Source organism: Dinoponera quadriceps, unplaced genomic scaffold (genome assembly GCF_001313825.1).
Source record: "Dinoponera quadriceps isolate SergipeBrazil2010 unplaced genomic scaffold, ASM131382v1 scaffold397, whole genome shotgun sequence".
Classification (NCBI taxonomy): Eukaryota; Metazoa; Arthropoda; class Insecta; order Hymenoptera; family Formicidae; genus Dinoponera; species Dinoponera quadriceps.
In genome coordinates this window covers 317,851-335,615 of record NW_014554705.1, presented here as the reverse complement: position 1 = coordinate 335,615, position 17,765 = coordinate 317,851, and the positions used below count along the sequence as shown (strand labels likewise).

At 37.5% G+C, this 17,765-nt stretch overlaps 6 protein-coding genes across 11 annotated transcripts in view; 4 read left to right on the top strand and 2 right to left on the bottom strand.

The window, feature by feature from the left end:
- The first annotated feature begins 91 nt into the window (after nucleotides 1-91).
- Nucleotides 92-4,395, top strand: LOC106740965 (WD repeat-containing protein 6). 2 transcript variants are annotated; one of them, XM_014612492.1, is made up of 13 exons: nucleotides 92-181; nucleotides 261-438; nucleotides 520-690; nucleotides 769-916; nucleotides 1,054-1,278; nucleotides 1,343-1,757; nucleotides 1,864-2,022; nucleotides 2,105-2,487; nucleotides 2,567-2,749; nucleotides 2,807-3,315; nucleotides 3,390-3,826; nucleotides 3,925-4,090; nucleotides 4,172-4,395. In XM_014612492.1, the coding sequence occupies exons 1-13, from the start codon at nucleotides 115-117 to the stop codon at nucleotides 4,224-4,226; spliced, it is 3,096 nt and encodes a 1,031-aa protein (XP_014467978.1). In that variant the 5' UTR covers nucleotides 92-114; the 3' UTR covers nucleotides 4,227-4,395. The 2 variants fall into 2 exon arrangements, with proteins under 2 accessions (XP_014467978.1, XP_014467979.1); XM_014612493.1 differs by lacking the exon at nucleotides 4,172-4,395 and having other exon boundaries at nucleotides 3,390-3,600; nucleotides 3,752-3,826; nucleotides 3,925-4,016.
- An 82-nt stretch (nucleotides 4,396-4,477) lies between these two features.
- Nucleotides 4,478-5,482, top strand: LOC106740971 (trafficking protein particle complex subunit 5). The gene is made up of 3 exons (XM_014612500.1): nucleotides 4,478-4,787; nucleotides 4,865-5,174; nucleotides 5,315-5,482. The coding sequence occupies exons 1-3, from the start codon at nucleotides 4,621-4,623 to the stop codon at nucleotides 5,411-5,413; spliced, it is 576 nt and encodes a 191-aa protein (XP_014467986.1). The 5' UTR covers nucleotides 4,478-4,620; the 3' UTR covers nucleotides 5,414-5,482.
- Nucleotides 5,483-5,612: 130 nt separating this feature from the next.
- Nucleotides 5,613-6,632, bottom strand: LOC106740972. Of its 2 annotated transcripts, XM_014612501.1 has the most exons (3): nucleotides 6,370-6,626; nucleotides 5,860-6,003; nucleotides 5,613-5,775 (listed from the first exon to the last, which is right to left on the bottom strand). In XM_014612501.1, the coding sequence occupies exons 1-3, from the start codon at nucleotides 6,496-6,498 to the stop codon at nucleotides 5,704-5,706; spliced, it is 345 nt and encodes a 114-aa protein (XP_014467987.1). In that variant the 5' UTR covers nucleotides 6,499-6,626; the 3' UTR covers nucleotides 5,613-5,703. The 2 variants fall into 2 exon arrangements, with proteins under 2 accessions (XP_014467987.1, XP_014467988.1); XM_014612502.1 differs by lacking the exon at nucleotides 5,613-5,775 and having other exon boundaries at nucleotides 5,902-5,993; nucleotides 6,370-6,632.
- Nucleotides 6,633-6,747: 115 nt separating this feature from the next.
- On the top strand, nucleotides 6,748-10,776 carry LOC106740966 (integrator complex subunit 9). The gene is made up of 12 exons (XM_014612494.1): nucleotides 6,748-6,904; nucleotides 6,976-7,086; nucleotides 7,358-7,552; nucleotides 7,722-7,884; nucleotides 7,954-8,195; nucleotides 8,423-8,669; nucleotides 8,778-8,958; nucleotides 9,028-9,263; nucleotides 9,406-9,617; nucleotides 9,697-9,882; nucleotides 9,996-10,190; nucleotides 10,334-10,776. Exons 2-12 carry the CDS (start codon nucleotides 7,078-7,080, stop codon nucleotides 10,451-10,453), a joined length of 1,986 nt encoding a protein of 661 aa, XP_014467980.1. The 5' UTR covers nucleotides 6,748-6,904; nucleotides 6,976-7,077; the 3' UTR covers nucleotides 10,454-10,776.
- A 92-nt stretch (nucleotides 10,777-10,868) lies between these two features.
- Nucleotides 10,869-13,928, bottom strand: LOC106740969 (FUN14 domain-containing protein 1). Of its 4 annotated transcripts, none has more exons than XM_014612498.1 (5): nucleotides 13,612-13,745; nucleotides 12,979-13,143; nucleotides 12,669-12,876; nucleotides 12,334-12,412; nucleotides 11,852-11,939 (listed from the first exon to the last, which is right to left on the bottom strand). In XM_014612498.1, exons 1-4 carry the CDS (start codon nucleotides 13,662-13,664, stop codon nucleotides 12,335-12,337), a joined length of 504 nt encoding a protein of 167 aa, XP_014467984.1. In that variant the 5' UTR covers nucleotides 13,665-13,745; the 3' UTR covers nucleotides 11,852-11,939; nucleotide 12,334. The 4 variants fall into 4 exon arrangements, with proteins under 4 accessions (XP_014467983.1, XP_014467982.1, XP_014467984.1 ...); XM_014612499.1 differs by having other exon boundaries at nucleotides 12,681-12,876; XM_014612497.1 differs by lacking the exons at nucleotides 12,334-12,412; nucleotides 13,612-13,745 and adding an exon at nucleotides 13,752-13,928 and having other exon boundaries at nucleotides 10,869-11,939; nucleotides 12,681-12,876.
- Nucleotides 13,929-14,749: 821 nt separating this feature from the next.
- The window catches only part of LOC106740982 (histone demethylase UTY), a 55,549-nt gene continuing 52,533 nt past the window's right edge, over nucleotides 14,750-17,765 (top strand). The window contains exons 1-3 of the mRNA XM_014612528.1: nucleotides 14,750-15,095; nucleotides 15,593-15,846; nucleotides 16,039-16,147. Of these exons, the coding sequence (XP_014468014.1) occupies nucleotides 15,028-15,095; nucleotides 15,593-15,846; nucleotides 16,039-16,147 (431 nt within the window). The 5' untranslated portion in view covers nucleotides 14,750-15,027. The remainder of the gene's footprint in view (nucleotides 15,096-15,592; nucleotides 15,847-16,038; nucleotides 16,148-17,765) is intronic.

Below are 17,765 nucleotides of genomic sequence, written 5' to 3'. Positions count from 1 at the left end.
AATTCGAAAAGTCGGCGCGGAAGTGATTCGCGACAGATGCGGTGATAACGAGATTGTTAGTGCATTTTGATTGGATTTATGTATGATATAAAATAATACAATAAAAAAAGAGAAATGATTTCCAAGCTGTTACGCACGAACGTCCTTGCTATTCGATGCGTAGATGATCTCGTGCTTACAGGTTAGTTCATTCAGAATAAGATTGAAAGATATCATTAACTGTTAGATTTATTTATAAAGCTGTGGTTTATTAATTATAGGCATGGGATCCACGCTCTACGTTTACGACAAGAATTCTTATCAACTAAGAAGTAAATTAAATTGTTTATATCCAAGTAATATACACGGGATTGTCGTGGGACCAAATAATATATTGGCTGTATTTGGTGCTAAATCCATATTTATCTGCGATATTATTAAGCAAAAAGAAGCAGTAACGTAAATATATTTAAGAGAGAGAGATATGATATTAATTTTATATATGCGACATATAATATTTTTTTTAATTTATTGGTACAGATTTAAAAAACTAAATAACAATGAATTCAATGATTGGATAATTGCTTTGCAATGGATATCAGTTAAGAAACAACTGCAATTAGCAATTTTGTTCGCCCATAATTATATATCTTTGTATGACATATCTGGAAATTCTTGTCAAATTATATACTGTAAAGAAAATTGTATACTGTATCCTTTCATGATCGTCAATCAACTGCTTGCAAAGATATTGCTTGAGAAATTATAATTTTCTTGATTAATATGTAGCTATGGTGGATCTATATCGGGAACATTGAAAGAAAACTTGGTAATATTTAGTGGAACAGTGTTTCAAGAAATTTTAATATGGAAAGTGGATAATAATCTTGACAATAATAAAAGTGTACCAGTTTTGCATCGCTTGAAGGGACACAAGGTCAGTATTTATTTTTAGGAATTATATATTTTAATAAGAACATTCAGATAAAATTTTATATTATATATTCAGATTATATTATATATTCAGATTAAATTTTATATTATTTTATATATTATATTATATATTTATTTCAGGGTGTGATTTTCTCTGTTGTTTTTGACCCATATTCTCATTTTGTATGTTCCACATCTGATGATAGAACTGTCAGATTATGGAAAGTAATTGGAAACAAGAGCTCTGAAAATGGTAACATAAACTGGCAGGCAGCAACAGTAGTGTTGGTGAAAACAATGTATGGACATACAGCAAGAGTTTGGAGAGCTACTGTTAGGAATGATATTGTTATAACAATAGGCGAAGTAAGATTTAAATTATACGAAAAGTGCAAGCTTTTTTCTACATATTAATTTTCTATTATTTCAGGACTCACTCATATGTACATGGTCACTCTCAGGTAATTTACTTAATAAAGTTTATGCTCATCATGGAGCACCCATATGGAGTATTGACACGTCTGAAGACGATAAAAATATATTCACGGGTGGAGCTGATGGAGCTGTGTGTGTATGGCCAACCGCATGTTACAACAGTCCAAAAATAATTTCTCTAGCTAGTGATAATACGCATGATATTCCTAAATACATATCATATTTGAACAGTGGTACAATTTTGATTTTTAACGAAAAAGGAACCTTATTCTGTTATAACAAAGATGAAACTACGCCAAAGGATTCTTTATATTTGGAAAAATATTGCAATTATTGTATTATGAAGGTTTCCTCGTGTCGCTCTTTTGTCGCTTTCGCATCTAGAGATGGATATGTGACCTTATATAAAGGTAGGATTCTTATCATATTATCTATAAAAATTATTAATAATTTATAAAAGTGTATACTTATAAAATCTCTAATCTTATTTGTCACTCAATCCAAGTATACTTTTAGAGATTATTGATACGAATACAAATACCAGGCATCTGCATCAGGTTCTTGAAGAGAGAATAATGGAATCACAAATCTTTTCTTTGCAGTGGTTGAGAGATGACACATTAATAGCCTGTGGTGCGAATGGTCTTCTAAGAATATTTAATTTTACAATCAATGGTGCGTTCAATACACACATTTATGCTGAAGTCTCTTAGAGACTTTCAAGATGTATCTTGTTACTATTGGTAATTTGATTCAGGTACGACCAACGTAGAGGCAGAGTGCATGTTACCTCCTAGTCGGGAACGTTGGCTAACTGCCGCTACAATATACGAAGACTTGTTAGTATGCGGAGATAGAACTGGAAACGTATATATATTTGAATTAAAAAACGAGAGCGGAAACATCAAGAAATCTAGTCAAACACTCATTAAGGTCCACGGTAAAATAGGAGTTCAATCCTTCGACATGTTGGAAGGAAAGTTGATGACGACTGGTCGCGATGGGATGTTGAGATTTTATGAATTAAATAAAGAGAACAGAAACTCCTTGATGACTCTGTATAGGAAGAAAATGCCAATGGACTGGATCAGTGGCACGTTAAAAATGGACGGTATTTTACTTGTATTAGGTTTCAAAGAGGTATGGCTTTGCTATTCGATACACGCCAAATATAAATAAGAAGCTGAAAGAAACATTTATTTCGTGATAATTTTTTTAGGTGGAATTTATAATATACAACTTGCCACAGGAAAGGCTGTTGGTCAGAATTCCTTGCGGCGGTGGTCATAGATCGTGGGATTGTACGATATTGAATAATATGGCCAGTTTTGCTTACATACGAAATAAGCAGGTCTACGTGTTCGATTATCCTCTGAGATCATTAAAACTGCCGTTGTTACAAGTACGTAAGATCAGTCTGTTAGGCGGACAGCAACTGTACCCCTGTTATGCTTTCCAGAATGGGTTTCACGTAAAAGAAATTTACTGCCTTCAACGAATCGCGAGTTTGGGTGCGCAGGATATCTTCGTGTCTGGCGGTGAAGACTGCACTCTTCGCGTCAGCTGTATCTCCCAAGTATCTCGAAGTGATTCTGGTGTCTTTCACAATTTAGGAGTCTACGACGGTCATCTTTCAGGTATAAGATGTATAAGCACTGTTAAATTGAGCGATGAGTCGAGTAGCAGGCATTTGGTGTTCTCCGGTGGAGGAAGAGCGCAACTGAAGATTTGGCAGATGAATTTCAAGCGTAACGGAAAGTCATCGCCGAACGTAGATCTATCGTGTTTCGATATTAAATCCCATATGCTCTACGGGCAAGATCAATATCGTAAGAAACTTTGGCAAGAGACTGAGCACTCTTACGTCGTTGAACCGGAAACGCGTTACATGGATATTTACGCGTATTATCCGTCCGAAAGCTTGAATCACGTATTAATATTTGTGGCATGTGCAGGTGGATACCTGAGGTAAATTAATAAATTACTTATCAAGTATTCTACGATGATGAGATTATAAAATAATGTTTCTTTCTCTTGTATAGGATATTTATATATGATATCAAAACAAGCAATACGTATTTGAAAGTATCTACCAAATATATAGATCGATGTATCTTGAAGATGCATGTTTTGTCGCATGAGCGTAAAATGATCGTACTGACAATGACCACCGATGGAATGCTACATTTCTTCGATCTTACCGATGTGGTTTCGACAATATATGAGGACGCCGATTTGGAAAATCAGAATATCGTAAATTTCAACGATGCACCTTTCGCAGAATTCAGCTTGCATCAGTCGGGAATTAATTCTTATGATTTAAAATACTCGGATGAAAACAAGTATCTCTTAGTCACCGGTGGCGACGACAATCTCTTCAATCTTCTTTGCTTCCAAATTTCAGAAATCGACGAGATATTGTCGGTTGTAATATTGTCTAAATGGAGCACAGCATCCACACATTACTCACAAATTGCGGGTATATAATATTGAAGCGAAACTTTTAAATAAAGAACATGAAATACGCGCCGAAAGCGCTGATTGATCATAAGAATTGAGAATGATATATATCAACAGGTCTGAAATTTAAAGGCAATGATCAGATATGCAGTGTGGGGATAGACCAGCAAGTTATTATCTACAGCTACTGGTGGTCCGATGGAGCTTTATCCGTGAAGGTACTATCTGAAGTATTCACTTCTGTCACAGATGTACAAGGCATGGACTTGTGGCCTTCTGACAAGTAAGACACCATCATACATTAAATATCACAATTCAGTGAATAAAGATCTTTTTAATGAATATGAATACATTATGTTAACAGCAATGGCAATATCGTGTGTATATATGGAAGAGGTTTTGAAATACTGTCTGTTTGAAATGTTTACTTTGTATACGTACACTAAAAATCATCACTTGAATAACAACAAAAAGTATTTTCTTTTTTTATAAAATTTAAAACTCCGTCTCTGCAGTCAGTTTTGCATTTGTACATATATGTATTTTTAAGGTTATACATACGTGTGAATGTATATAATACTAAATAAATGTGAATTACATGACGCAACTATCCTTTACCATGTGAGATTTTTTATCTCTCCGACCAATTGAATTTTCCGCCAAACTATCAGCTGTCAGACTAATCGCTAAGATGGCGATACAATGAGTTGGAAAACATTTTGATAGCACGTAGTTCCGAGCGATGTTGTAAAATCTTTTTCAAGTTTCTTTCTAACGTAGAGGTAGCTCGATTTACAGAGTAATTATCGGAAAATGTCGAGTATAACGATATCAGCTATAAGACCACGCACGAGTATCCTTGATAAGTCACTGAGCAAAGGTAAAGGAGAGGTTAGCTTGAGCTGTTTTGCCCTCTTGTTCTCTGAACTTGTACAATACTGTCAGAACAGAGTTTACACTGTGCCGGAGTTACAAAATAAGTAAGAGAAACGAATAAATTGTCACGACCATCATCTCTGACTCGTACTTTCGTAATTCTCATGTTCATCCTGATTAGATTAGCAGAAATCGGAGCAGAAGTTGGACACAGGATAACGGATCTGCTTGTTGTCCGAGAAAAAAGCGGCAAGCGCGAGATAAAACTGCTGAATGTACTATTATTCATCAAGAGTACTGTATGGAAGTCCTTATTTGGCAGAGAGGCTGACAAGTTGGAGCATGCCAATGATGATGAACGTACTTATTATATTATCGAGAAGGAATCGCTGGTAAACAAATTCGTATCTGTGCCCAAGGATAAGGGAAGCTTGAATTGCGCGTCGTTCGTCGCTGGTATTGTTGAGGCAGTACTGTACGATTGTGGCTTTGTAAGTAATTTCAATCATTGTTATTGGACTTTGAAATAATTTAGAGAGTTATTTCTAAAGTTAATGTGTCGTAATGCTTCCATCTCTTTCTATAATTCTTTTGTACAACGGAAGAGTTATAAAGATGATTTCTATTGCAGCCTGCGAAAGTAACTGCTCATTGGCACAAAGGAACCACATATATGGTTAAGTTCGATGATGCTGTTGTTGCACGAGATAAACAATTAGAAGATAGGTAATATACAGAAATAAATAAAGTTATTTGTGTCACAAAAGAAAATATATAATATATCTATACTTAAGAGTCATTTCTAGTTGTAAAATTATATTCCCCCATTTTACATATATATACGTTTAAAGTTCTCGATACATTAAATTTCTGTTAACAATGATTATATTCTTTAGCTTCTGTCATTCTGCTTAATAATATACTCAACATCGGTTTAGTTTCCATCATTTATTTTTCCATGTAATTCAGCATTAACTGAGACATTGACTTCACTTATACATTACTGAGATAACTAGTTATTTAATTTAAAAGTTTATTTTCTCTATCTGCATAACTGATTTGCCCGGTGGAATATAGATGTTCCCGTGCGCTCTGTAGGAAACAAAGATAATATATCTCAACATTATAGTATATTAATATATTCTGTATATGATATTTCTTTTAAATTTTTCTTACCCTTTCCTTGGTGAATATATACCAAGTGAAAAAAATGGAACTGCCGATAATCGTAGATTTTATTAAAAAATTCTTTGCTGTGGGTACGAAACGTTTCGCTACTGTTGCATTTGCAGATGCAAATCTGTATATTCCTGTATCACACTATATACATAGAATAGCAATATTATACAAGTATGAAAGATAATTATTCAATTATAATAATTATATCTTTGTGTATCAAAGGATATTATGCGGTAATTAAATTGAAACATAAAGTAAGTTATGTTTGTTAGTGCTATATTTGATATTTTTTTTTGTCAACGTGTTATATAATTCAATGATTCTAAGTGCATAATATGAAACTTATACAAAGGAAATAGTGCAAACTCGCATAATGCGCATACAAGTAACAGTAATTAATGAAATATCTTAACAGCCAATTAGTTGTAGATTTCGCAAATAAAGTGAAAATCATCAGTATTCGTAGAAATATAGATTAAGTTAGGTTAAATTTGTGTATGTACGTACAAGAAGGGATTTTGTCGGGTGTCCCGAATCTCTCAGGTACATTTCACGCAACTGCTGCCGTTTTGCGTCTCTCCATCGACTAATTTCTTGCTGTTCCGGCGAAAGATTGTATGTATCTTTGTTAGACATAATTCCTGTCGATCTTTTATTTCTTCAATCCACTTCAATCTTAACTTCCTTCTACTTTTTCGACCACCTAGAGCTGCGTTCCCTTTAGGCATTCACGCACTGTGTCATTCCACCATTATAGTTCATTATAAGCCAAAAAAGAGAATGATGCTTACAACGCGTGAGCGTCCAAAGAGAACACAGCCTAAATGTGTTCATTTTAGTGGACGTCGACAGTCGCTGTTCAGTCGCTAAGTGCAATCCAACTGAAAATAACAAACTTGTTTTATTATGATAATCGTTCTATCGGCTGCGGTGAATTTCAAATTGTTAGTTTTCGTTCTTTTTAGCTGAACTGGAATCAAAGATCAAACACGATTGGGATTTTCATGAATACGAGAATACGGACTTTATTTACCTTATCCCGGTAACAAGACTGAACACTTTTATTTTTCCTGTAAAAGTTTACTTTATTGTACATTTTTTACAATATTACAGAAAATTTAAATGAGACGAACAAACCTGTTGACTTGAGATTTTTCACATAGAAACCAGTACGGAAGGTATTTTTATGTGGGATTCGCGAATAAACGATTCAAGATGAAATTGGTAATTATAATTCTCTTGAATTGAGCAGTAACGGTAAAAACTCACGGATTAATAACGCATTGATAGTATTAAAATGTAACCTCTGAACATAAATATAACCTCAAAATATGTATATAACTCCTTTGTAGGAATAGGAGGTAGATATTTTCTAATGAAAAAAAATTACATAAATGACAATATATCAAACAATAATAATGTTATATTATCCAAATATCCTAATATGAAAAATTGATTATTTCATTCATAAACTGACTTTTTAATTTGTTTTCAGTATTGCTTGTCTAGTGAACCAACTAAACCATGTTTGGTTCTGAGCTTTAAAGGAATCACACTGATGTTAGACTGCGGCTTAAATATGCAGTCTATTTTACATTTTATGCCTCTGCCCATGGTTCCCAGTAGCAAATTTAATTCTTTACCGACGTGGATTCCACGTGACAATCAGCAAGATTGGCAAATTGAAGGGGTATTGATTTTGTATTTTTTTATGCATTAAAAATGAAATAGATATGATTATTTAGTCTTAGCAGAGCATAATAGGAGAACAAAAATAGAAAGTTCAATTGAAACAAGGAATTGTCATAAGAATTTATAGTATATTTTCTGAATTACACATATGGTATGTTTATTTTAAGGAGTTGAAGGAATGCTGCGGCAGGATCTTTGTGGATTCAACTCCAGAATTCTCTCCCCCTCTGGAAAAAATAATAGACTTCTCTGAAATTGATGCTATTCTAATATCTAATTATACTTGTATGCTTGCATTGCCATTTATAACAGAAGGCACTGAGTTCAAAGGTATGTAATATGCGAATATGAATAATATATAACATTTTTTATAATTTCAAAAAAATTAATATGTCAAAGGTATAATATATACTACCGAGCCCACATTGCAAATTGGACGATTCTTCATGGAGGAATTGGTGGAATTTATTGAGCAAACTCCAAAAGCAACTATGGCCAAACACTGGAAGGAAATGTTGCATGTGTTGCCTCCTCCGTTGGCGGATGTAGTTAAACCAAAATCTTGGAGGCATATTTATTCTGTGGCAGCCATAAACTCGGCATTGTCAAATATTCAGCTGGTCGGGTACGATCAGAAATTGGTAAGTTTTGAAATGATAGATTATTGAGAGATAGATTTATAAAATAATTTAACATACAGAAATAGAGAATAAATTGTGCAATTTCGAAAGGAGATAAGAAAATTTAACAAATCGAAACTTCTATAAAATTAAGAAAACAAAGTTGCGTAAAAAATACTACATGAACGGATAAAAATTTATAATTGATAAAACGAATAATCCTTCAATCACACTTTGATTACTTGTAGGATATATATGGCGCTTTAACAGTTACGCCTATCAGTTCTGGATATTGTTTAGGAAGCAGCAATTGGCTGATATCATCCGATCACGAGAAAGTCGCTTTCGTTAGCGGTTCGTCCACGTTGACCACTCATCCAAAACCCATGGAGCAAGCGACGTTGAAGCAAGCTAACATGTTGATATTGACAGGTTTAACTCAAACGCCAACTGCTAACCCCGATACAATGCTTGGAGAATTATGCATGACCGTTGGTAAGTCTCCAAACTGACTTGACGATGCGTTCATTTATTTTTATATTACATTTTATTTTTATATTACAGAACCAACAGCTCTACATATTTTTCAATAATCTTTTGCAGCTGTGACTCTCAGGGCGGGGGGGTGCGTTCTGATACCCTGTTATCCTTCCGGCGTGGTATACGACTTGTTCGAATGCCTGAGCACACATCTGGATAAGTCGGGCTTCACCCAAGTGCCTCTATTCTTCATCTCGCCGGTAGCGGAAACGTCGTTGGCCTACTCGAATATACTCGCCGAATGGTAGAGTCAGCGACTTTGACACTCTCTTGATCATTTTTGGCCTCTTTACTATCAACGTTTACATTCTAGGCTCTCGACAAATAAGCAAAACAAAGTTTATCTTCCAGAGGAACCGTTCCCTCACGCTTTCCTCGTGAAGAACGCCCGCTTGAAGCATTTCACGTCTACGTACGCGGAAGGGTTCAGCAATGATTATCGGCAACCCTGCGTCGTTTTCTGCGGCCATCCCAGTCTCAGATTCGGCGATGCTGTGCATTTCGTGCAGTTATGGGGCAGTAATCCTTTGCACACTATCATTTTTACAGGTAAACAAATTGTTTTTCTACTTTTATTACAGGTTGTTATAAACATTCAATGCAATATCGAGTTGTGTATAAAATGTTAAGATTTCAGTTCTTATGAAACACTTAACATATCTTTTATAATTGTATCGTGTCGGTTTTACAGAACCCGATTTCCCGTATTTGGACGCTCTCGCGCCGTTCCAACCGTTAGCCATGAAAGCTGTACATTGTCCTATCGACACGTCTCTCAACTTTACCCAGGCCAACAAACTTATACGAGACCTGAAGCCAGAACATTTGGTAATACCGGAATGTTACACGCAGCCCCCCTTAACGGCTCCGCATAGAATGGATCTGGTCATCGAACCAGTGGGAGTTTGTATTATTTTTCATTTAACGCGAGAAACGTTTCAGTCAGTCGCCAAATCTATCACTGATTTCTCCTCTGTCAAAGGAAAAACCTTTAATTACATTCAAACGCGGAGAAGTGATAAAATTGCCGTTAAAGCGGAAAAAAGGCCGCGTGTTCATTGAGCCGGAACTAGCGGGAAGCATTGTGCCGAGTGAAGTACGACCAGGGTTGAGTTTAGCGTCCGTTACTGGCGAGCTGGAAGTTAAGGATAACGTGTATACTATAAAGGTAATTATTAAACGTATACATTTCTTGATCCGTTGATAGAAGACTTTTTTTCGGTTTTGGATATTTCTTGTATTGAGACGCACATATTCATTTTGACAATGTGAAATTCGCAGGCTATAGAAGATCGGCCGAGTGCTAAGAGGAAGGCGTCGTCGAGTTCGCCAGTGCCCGTGAAGGAGGAGGTACTTAAAGAGAGAAAACACGAGTACGGAAATTTAGATCCACAGGAGCTACTTCAGAAGCTTAATCAAGAGGGATTTCAGGGCGCTAGGTTGCAACACACCCCTACAGCCACGAGTATACACTTGGTACGTCAATACCTTACTAATGTTACTTAATGTTTCATGCACAGGCTTTTCTGAAGTCTATGAGGAAGTTGTCCCTATCGCTAGACAGTTTCTTCGATTGAGAGTGAAAGAACTTAACTTTAAATGTACACATCTGTTTACAGCAAGATGAAGACACTCTGATTCAGATCGGGGACAATTCAACGCACATATTCTGCAATGGTGATCAAAAGATCCGTAGACGTCTGAGAACTATAATAATGCAATGTCTGAAAAGGTTTTGAGGTACAAATCTTTATAGTATTCTGACATTCTCCAATATATATATTTTATATTACGACAGGGAGATCGACATCATATGTATAATTTATTATTTTGAAAGGATTGTTGTATGTACTTTTATATCCCTTTTTACTGCAAGATATTGGACGATTATTGTTTCGAAATGATTAAAAAATTTTCTATCGTCTTATTTTGTCAAACAGTACGACACAGGAGAAATGTGAGTATCTATGAAAAGGTTTTTAAGTATGTTGAAATAATATTACATTTGTAAAAATTTCATAAATACATATATTCAGATGATCCATTTAATAATCACTATATAAATATGAACTAATATATTACCCTTCAGTCATTATCAAGGAATTACGATATCATGGCTGAACTAAATGACTGGAAGAGTTATTTTGCAGTTGATATCGTTAAATCATTTTTATTATAGGTACATACTGAGTTTGTATAAGTATAAACAACACGATGAGAATACTTAGTAATCAGCGAATTAAGTATATCAATAATAAAAGATCCACAAATTCTTTACGATATTACATTAACATTTATATCCTGAGATGACTAATTTTTTTTTGCTGCATTCTGAACGAACAAGAATTATCTAACATTTTATGTATTCGTCATGCGTATTTTTACAAGAATCCTCGTACATGCTCTACATGTAGCAATATTAGTATGAAACTCTAAAGTTTCCTAAACTTACATGTAGGAATGGGACCAAGTTCAATGTGTATACGTGTATTTCTCAAATCAATACTTGAATATCTCGTTTCACTGAAATCGAATAATATAGTTTAAAGATTTATAAAATTACTTTATTTACTTGGAAAAAATTCAATGCAAGTATGTACGCATATATATATTCTTATTTTTAGAAGTTATATTGCGTAATATCATAATCCTTTAGTATTGCTGAGAGCGCACTTGATCTCGTATCTATTTGCGTGATAAATATTCCAATATAATATATAAATTCATAAAATAAAAATATAAAATGAGAGAGAGAATAGATTACAAAATTTATCAATTTTTCAACAGTCGCACTATTCTTAATAATTTCTTTTTCTGCATAATCTCAGACGCAGAGAAAAAACGGGGACTTTCATTTGTTTGATGCGCATATTGTTAAGTGTAATTCGCCACCCATTTCTTCAGCTCATTGATTTTATTTCGCACTTCGTTCACGATAGTACTGCATTTATCGATATCGTCGTGATCGACAATGACGGAACTGGCTTCCGCATGAATATTGACCATCTTGGTTGCGTTCAGAGTGCAGCAACTTATTACCTAGTTGGCGGTAGCGATACCAAGTGCGACTCCCGCCGCGAAGGAAACTAGGAAGAAGTGAAGTTCATTCGGTTGGAAGCCATCGTTGGTGCCGGTTAATGCGTGATACCAGCGTCGCGTACGATTTTCGCCTTGTTTCAATAAGCGTTCTGCTTTATCCAACTTGCGATCGACAAATCTTTCGACCTAGAACGACAATTCTTGTCAGTGCAGAGATTACATCGGCGCGAAATTCTTTTCATTAAGATTAATTTCACTTTTAATCTCCTCTTTAAATGTAAAATTTCGCAATGTTATTAGCATTTTAAGGAGCGTACGGTAAATAAAAGTAAATATTTTTATTGAAAACTATACAGAAATGATGACGTGTAATCGTAATTTTTTCGGAAATCAAAATTGATGTTTATATCAAAATGCCAAATATTAATAAAATCGTTAAAATTATAATATTGGCACCACATTTTTTTATAACAGTTGGTACAATTATATTGTTATTATATTGGAATATTAATAATGGCATAATATACTGAACGTTCTTTCACATTTTCATATATAAAACTTCAAAGTTATTGTTCTTTACTTCACCAAGTTAGACCAATAATGAAACCACCAAGAAAACTCGTAACAATGCATGAGTTCCTCCTCCATAGTTTCCCTACCTGCAAGCAGTGAAATATCATAATGTATAAGGAGAATTAAGAGAAACGTGTGCAAAGAGTACTTTTTGTAGTCTGTAAATTGGGGAGTTGATGTAAAAAGTCTTTCCTATTTTTGAGATAAAATTGTATAGTTTCAAAGTAATTTCTTTCAGTGGTGACAATCATTTGTGAACTTAGAAAAAAAATCTTTAATTTCTGTCTAAAGCTCAATCAAATTTCGAACTTTACTTAAAATGAAATTTAACAGAAAACTAACTTTTGCACCAACCTTGTCCATCAAGTTTGGTCCTTCTCCACTAATTTTTTCCTCTACCTTATCTGAAATCTTTTCAGCCTTTTTCATAACCTTGTCCCAATTAATCTTTATATAGCCCTGATGCGCAGCTACTTGCATTATAATGATACCACCACCAATTGCACAGGCTGCTACCTTTCCAATCTTCATAGTGACAACTCCAGTAACCCTGATCACAAGTCGGTCATTCATTCATTAATTATATCACATGAATATTTAGATATTTAAACAATACAAAGAAGTAATTATAACAATGTGAAACATATAATACCATCCTGATGTGCTACCAATGATTATTTGCTTGGTGGCTGAAGATTTGCTCACATCTCCTAGAAATTTTTCTAAACAAGTCTTTGCTTCTTTCGACACATCCACAACGAAATCATCTTCATCATTTGTTTCTTCTCTGTTTTTCTTAGATGAACTCATCTTGTTGCTAAAAAAAAAAAGTATAACATTATATAAAAAAAAACTTGCAGTTTCTTTAGAAATCACATTTAAGAGCAAGTTAACACGAGTGTTTACGTAATGTACGTTCTTAATGTCATCTGTTACATTTGACAGTCAAATTTTAGGCTGCGATGACAGTTACTTTAGGAACAATCATATTTTGGAAAATCGCATGACAAACAGATCGCGTGTCACAAACAAACAACAGATTCCGTGATCTTCATTTGACACATATCTACGATACGACAAAAATGTTTAAATATATCGATGATGAAATTCTACTGAATTCGAGACATTGTCCTCTCTTTTCTTTTCAGGGAACATCGCCAAACGTCGACAAGGAAAAGCTCGCGTTTGTTTTTCAACGTGCATCGAGATCTAGCCGCCGGTAGCTAGACAACCAATGGATTCAGTGAGGAACTACGATACACGCTGGAAAACAAAGGATGACTACCGTTTAAGGAAGTTTCTCATTCTGGAGTGAAGGACATTCTTCACGGTTGGCATAATTATCGAACGCTTTTAGCGTGTTCAACGGCGATGATCAGAGACGAGGTGTCGCGATCAGGCCTAATTACACTTTTCAGAGCTCACCTCTCTTTGGCAAAACACTTCTGTGTCGAACGCAGTCTCTGAACAGCAACCCTGTCAGATCGAATATAAATGCCGTATACGCATCTATGCGATTGTGCATAATCTGGGACAGAGGGCTCTCGAGTTGTTCGGAGACGCGGAGAATGTTGCGCGAATGAAAAGCAGCTGGTAAGCACTTTCCGCTGCATTTTGCAATCGTTGTAAGATTTTCTGTTGAACGACACTTAGCAATTTACACTGCTTCAACATATTTACTGGTCTGCTCTTTATAACTGTTCTTTATAACTGAACTGGCTTGTACTAGATTTACTGCGCTCTTTTTTATATTCATATTCTGGGTATTGATCATATAATTTTTCCCTAAGGCAGGAACGTGAAAAGTGAAAATTCCAAATGTTTTCAAATAAGAAAACTTACATTTTCTTATGAGTGCATGCTGGAGAAAAAGATTCATGATCAACCAGATTCATAACACAGCCGGCGCAGAGATGAAACACAGACTCCACGCTTCTTTCCAACCAATTTGAAGGGATTTTTATTCAAAAGTCATAAAGGCATAACGCATTAAAACGCGTAAGTGCGGAATATTGATTACTCATATATTATTCAATATATTTGCAAACAATAATGTCGCGCAATTTTCAAATTGACGTTTCGTAAGATGGCGGCACCGAAATAAAAAAAATGAAATATATATTATACTATGTCGCAGTGCGTGCAGATTTAGTTGCACACCTGCGAAACATATATTCATATCAGGTGATCGAAATGTGTATCGATAACGAGAATTCGAAGTCTGCCATCTCGACTGAACGTCGATGATTCCCGCGTTCGAAAAGCGCGCGCGTGTCTTTGGGTTCGAGTGTAAAGCCGCCATGTCACGTGTCACGTGGCTCCCGCGGCGGCACGTAGCGGCGTAAGAAAGAGGAGGGGCGGGGGAGGTGGAGTCGCGACCGGCGTTCCGTTCGGCAGCGCTCGGGCGCATTCGGGCGCCGACACTCCGCGGTAACGGCTGATCGTACCATCGCGTGACCATCGCTGTGGTGGGATTCGTGCGTGTCCGCACTGTCGTCGTCGATTCGCGCCGTTTTGCGCCGCTCGTTCGTCGTCATGAGATGACGACGCCGCGATTTCGCCTACACCGGTTAACTGCCGCCTTTCCGATCACGCGATTGCCATGATTTCGACCCGCGAGTGAACGATGCGATCGTCCGTGCGGTAGAAACACACGCGCACGCCTCGTCCGACTCCGAGTCGACCGTAGAAAAAAAAAAAAATGGCACAGGACACCGACGACATCAACCTCACGCCGCAGGAGCTGCAGACACTGTCGGAGCTGGACAGGTAATCTTGTCCCGCGACACGCGTCCCTCGCATAATCCCATCCGTCGCGTCGGGGAACATCCAGAATGTCTATGTGTGTGCGCGCGGTCGGTATAACCTAGAAATGCGTTTGACAGCGCGCTTCTGCGCGCAACCTACTGACACCCTTTCCGTGCTTCCGAGTGTACCACATTTCGCGAATATGCCGCGAAATTTTCGCGATGACAATACGAACGAGATACCCGATGCGTTAGACGTTGCGCCTGAAGATCGAGAAAGGGAAAGAGAAAGAGAAAGCCACGGCCCAATTGGCGACAGTCTGATCGTGGAAGCGACGATAAAACGTAGATTATCGTAAAAACGTAAACATTGATGCGTATGTTGACTCTTCGAGTCGAAACTGCTATTCACGTTTCGATTGTAAAAAGCGTGTAGTAAAATCAACAGTAATCAGACATTTCATAGTAATATATATGTGTATATACACAAGGGGCGATTTTTGTGCTGTGTGTGCGCAGTCGGCAGTTTGGCTTCCTCAAGCTGAATTCTGCAGAGCAGACCAAGAAGAAGGCCTTAGTCGTGCGAGCCATTAAATACCTCGAACGAATGCTCGTGCAAGCTCAGACAGAGAAACAGCGCAGGAAGGCTGACAACGCCAAGGCCAATATGGAGGAAACCAAGGATGAAGATGAGGATAAGGGTATAAGCATCGATCCTAAGACATATTGCAAACTGGGCCACTTCCACTTACTCTTAGAAGACTATAACAAAGGTAAGATGTTCTTAATAATATCTTAGGAAATATTTCAGTCTGCTTCGTGTCTTATATGACACACTGTAAAAACTTGGAACGAAATGAAACAAATAGTTGATGTAATAAAGTAATATCTATTTTTTTCTTTTTGTATTGTCACAAGCACAATACAGAGCAAAGTCTGTAAATATATTTTTGTTTCTGTCACAGCAATGTCAGCGTACCAGAAATTCTACTCCTTGAAAGGTGATTATTGGAAAGATGCTTCCTTCCTCTATGGCCTGGGTTTGGTGTACTTCCACTTTAATGCCTTCCAGTGGTGAGTGAATGATAAAATTTGTTTCTTCTGCCGCATGTACACAGACCTTGATAGCCAGGGAAGTACTTACTGTATAGAATTGAGGAGGCATATCTGTTCCCAGATTCAAAGTCTTTGTCTCTTTGGAGTGTACTTTTTGCAGTCGTGAACTTTCCTCATTGTTGTTTTCTGAAAACTTGGGGAATTACCGCGTGTGGAGAATCTGTCATTAAGGTTGATGCACTTATAGAACGTTCTGTACATTCATCTCGCCCCGAGGGCGGAAAACGCGGTTGAAAGAATCCGTGGTTCATGAACTTCCGCAGCTCGTCTTATTTCTCGCGCGTAATTCTAACGTGGGCCCTCGCTGAACTCTCGCGGTCCTAGAAAAGTAAGGGCGAAGGGCCCAGCGGCAAAAATGGCGCCGTCGGAAAAATGCCGTAATCTCTCATGAGAGTTGCTCGCCTTGAGAAGGGGGCGTCGGCCCTTGGACGATGTACACACAGGGTTCATCGTCCAAGGGCTCGCCACCGCCGCACATCCTCGCCATTTATTTTTTTAATTTCGCGCCGATAAGAGCAGAGTCGCCTTTTCGGGACGTCGATAAAGCCGCGCATACCTCGACCGATAAGTGCGCTCGCGCATCGTTACCAGCCGCCATTTCCGCTTGCCAGTGAATCTCGTCGTAGCAATCATTAAACGGCTTCGTGGGTAATGGTAGAGTTTTAATATTATTGATCCGTCGGTTGCGTTTGTTTCATGCTTAAAACATCGCAGCATAACGAATGTCGGAGGTATTTCCCACGGAAACGTAACAAAAGACGTAATCACAAGGTAAATTGTTCGTTCGTTGGCCGATATTCGCAGTCGGATCTTATATTTAAGACCATCTTAAATTTATCTTCAGATATTGTACGGCTTGTTTTATTGGTCATGAAACATCTGAAGATAAACCTAAATATAAGATCCGACTATGAATACCGGCTATTGTGATTTTCGAAGCAAACGACTAGCAGCTCGCTAGCTGCCTCGATAATTCGTCCGGCGTATCGACAGATGTCGCTCATGCCGCGTCGCCGAGACGGCCAAGTGCCTACGTGCCGAACAGCATGCAGGCCATGGCGACTCGGAGGGGGGAGGGTCGACGGGAGAGGGACGGCGATAATAGGCCAAATATGCACGTCTCGCGGAACCGAAATAGAATTTCAGAAGCGCCACGTAACTCGTCGCTGGCCCTTCGTATAAACAAACTCCGCGATGAATTCGCGCACACGAATGCCGCCGTGAAATTTTCGATCTTATCGCGCTCCGTTTCGCTTCGACATGCAAGCGGAAATTCACGACCGGAATGCGCGCGGTATCGGGAAGGAAGGAATGTCGGTTGAGCAACGAAAACGGTACAACCCGCGCATTCGAGATGCATCGTATGCTCTGCAGGGTAATCGGAAATTCGACGGTTCACGAATTTGGCAACGTCGGAAATTACCTTCTCGGATCGTTATCGAGATCGAAATCTCGAGCCTATGCATCTTTTAATCTGATATTGTATCGAAATTGCTTAGGAAGAGAAAGAGAGAGAGATCGTGTACGCCCACCAGATAGAGTTAAAGATAGATATCGCGATAACACGTGCAATCGT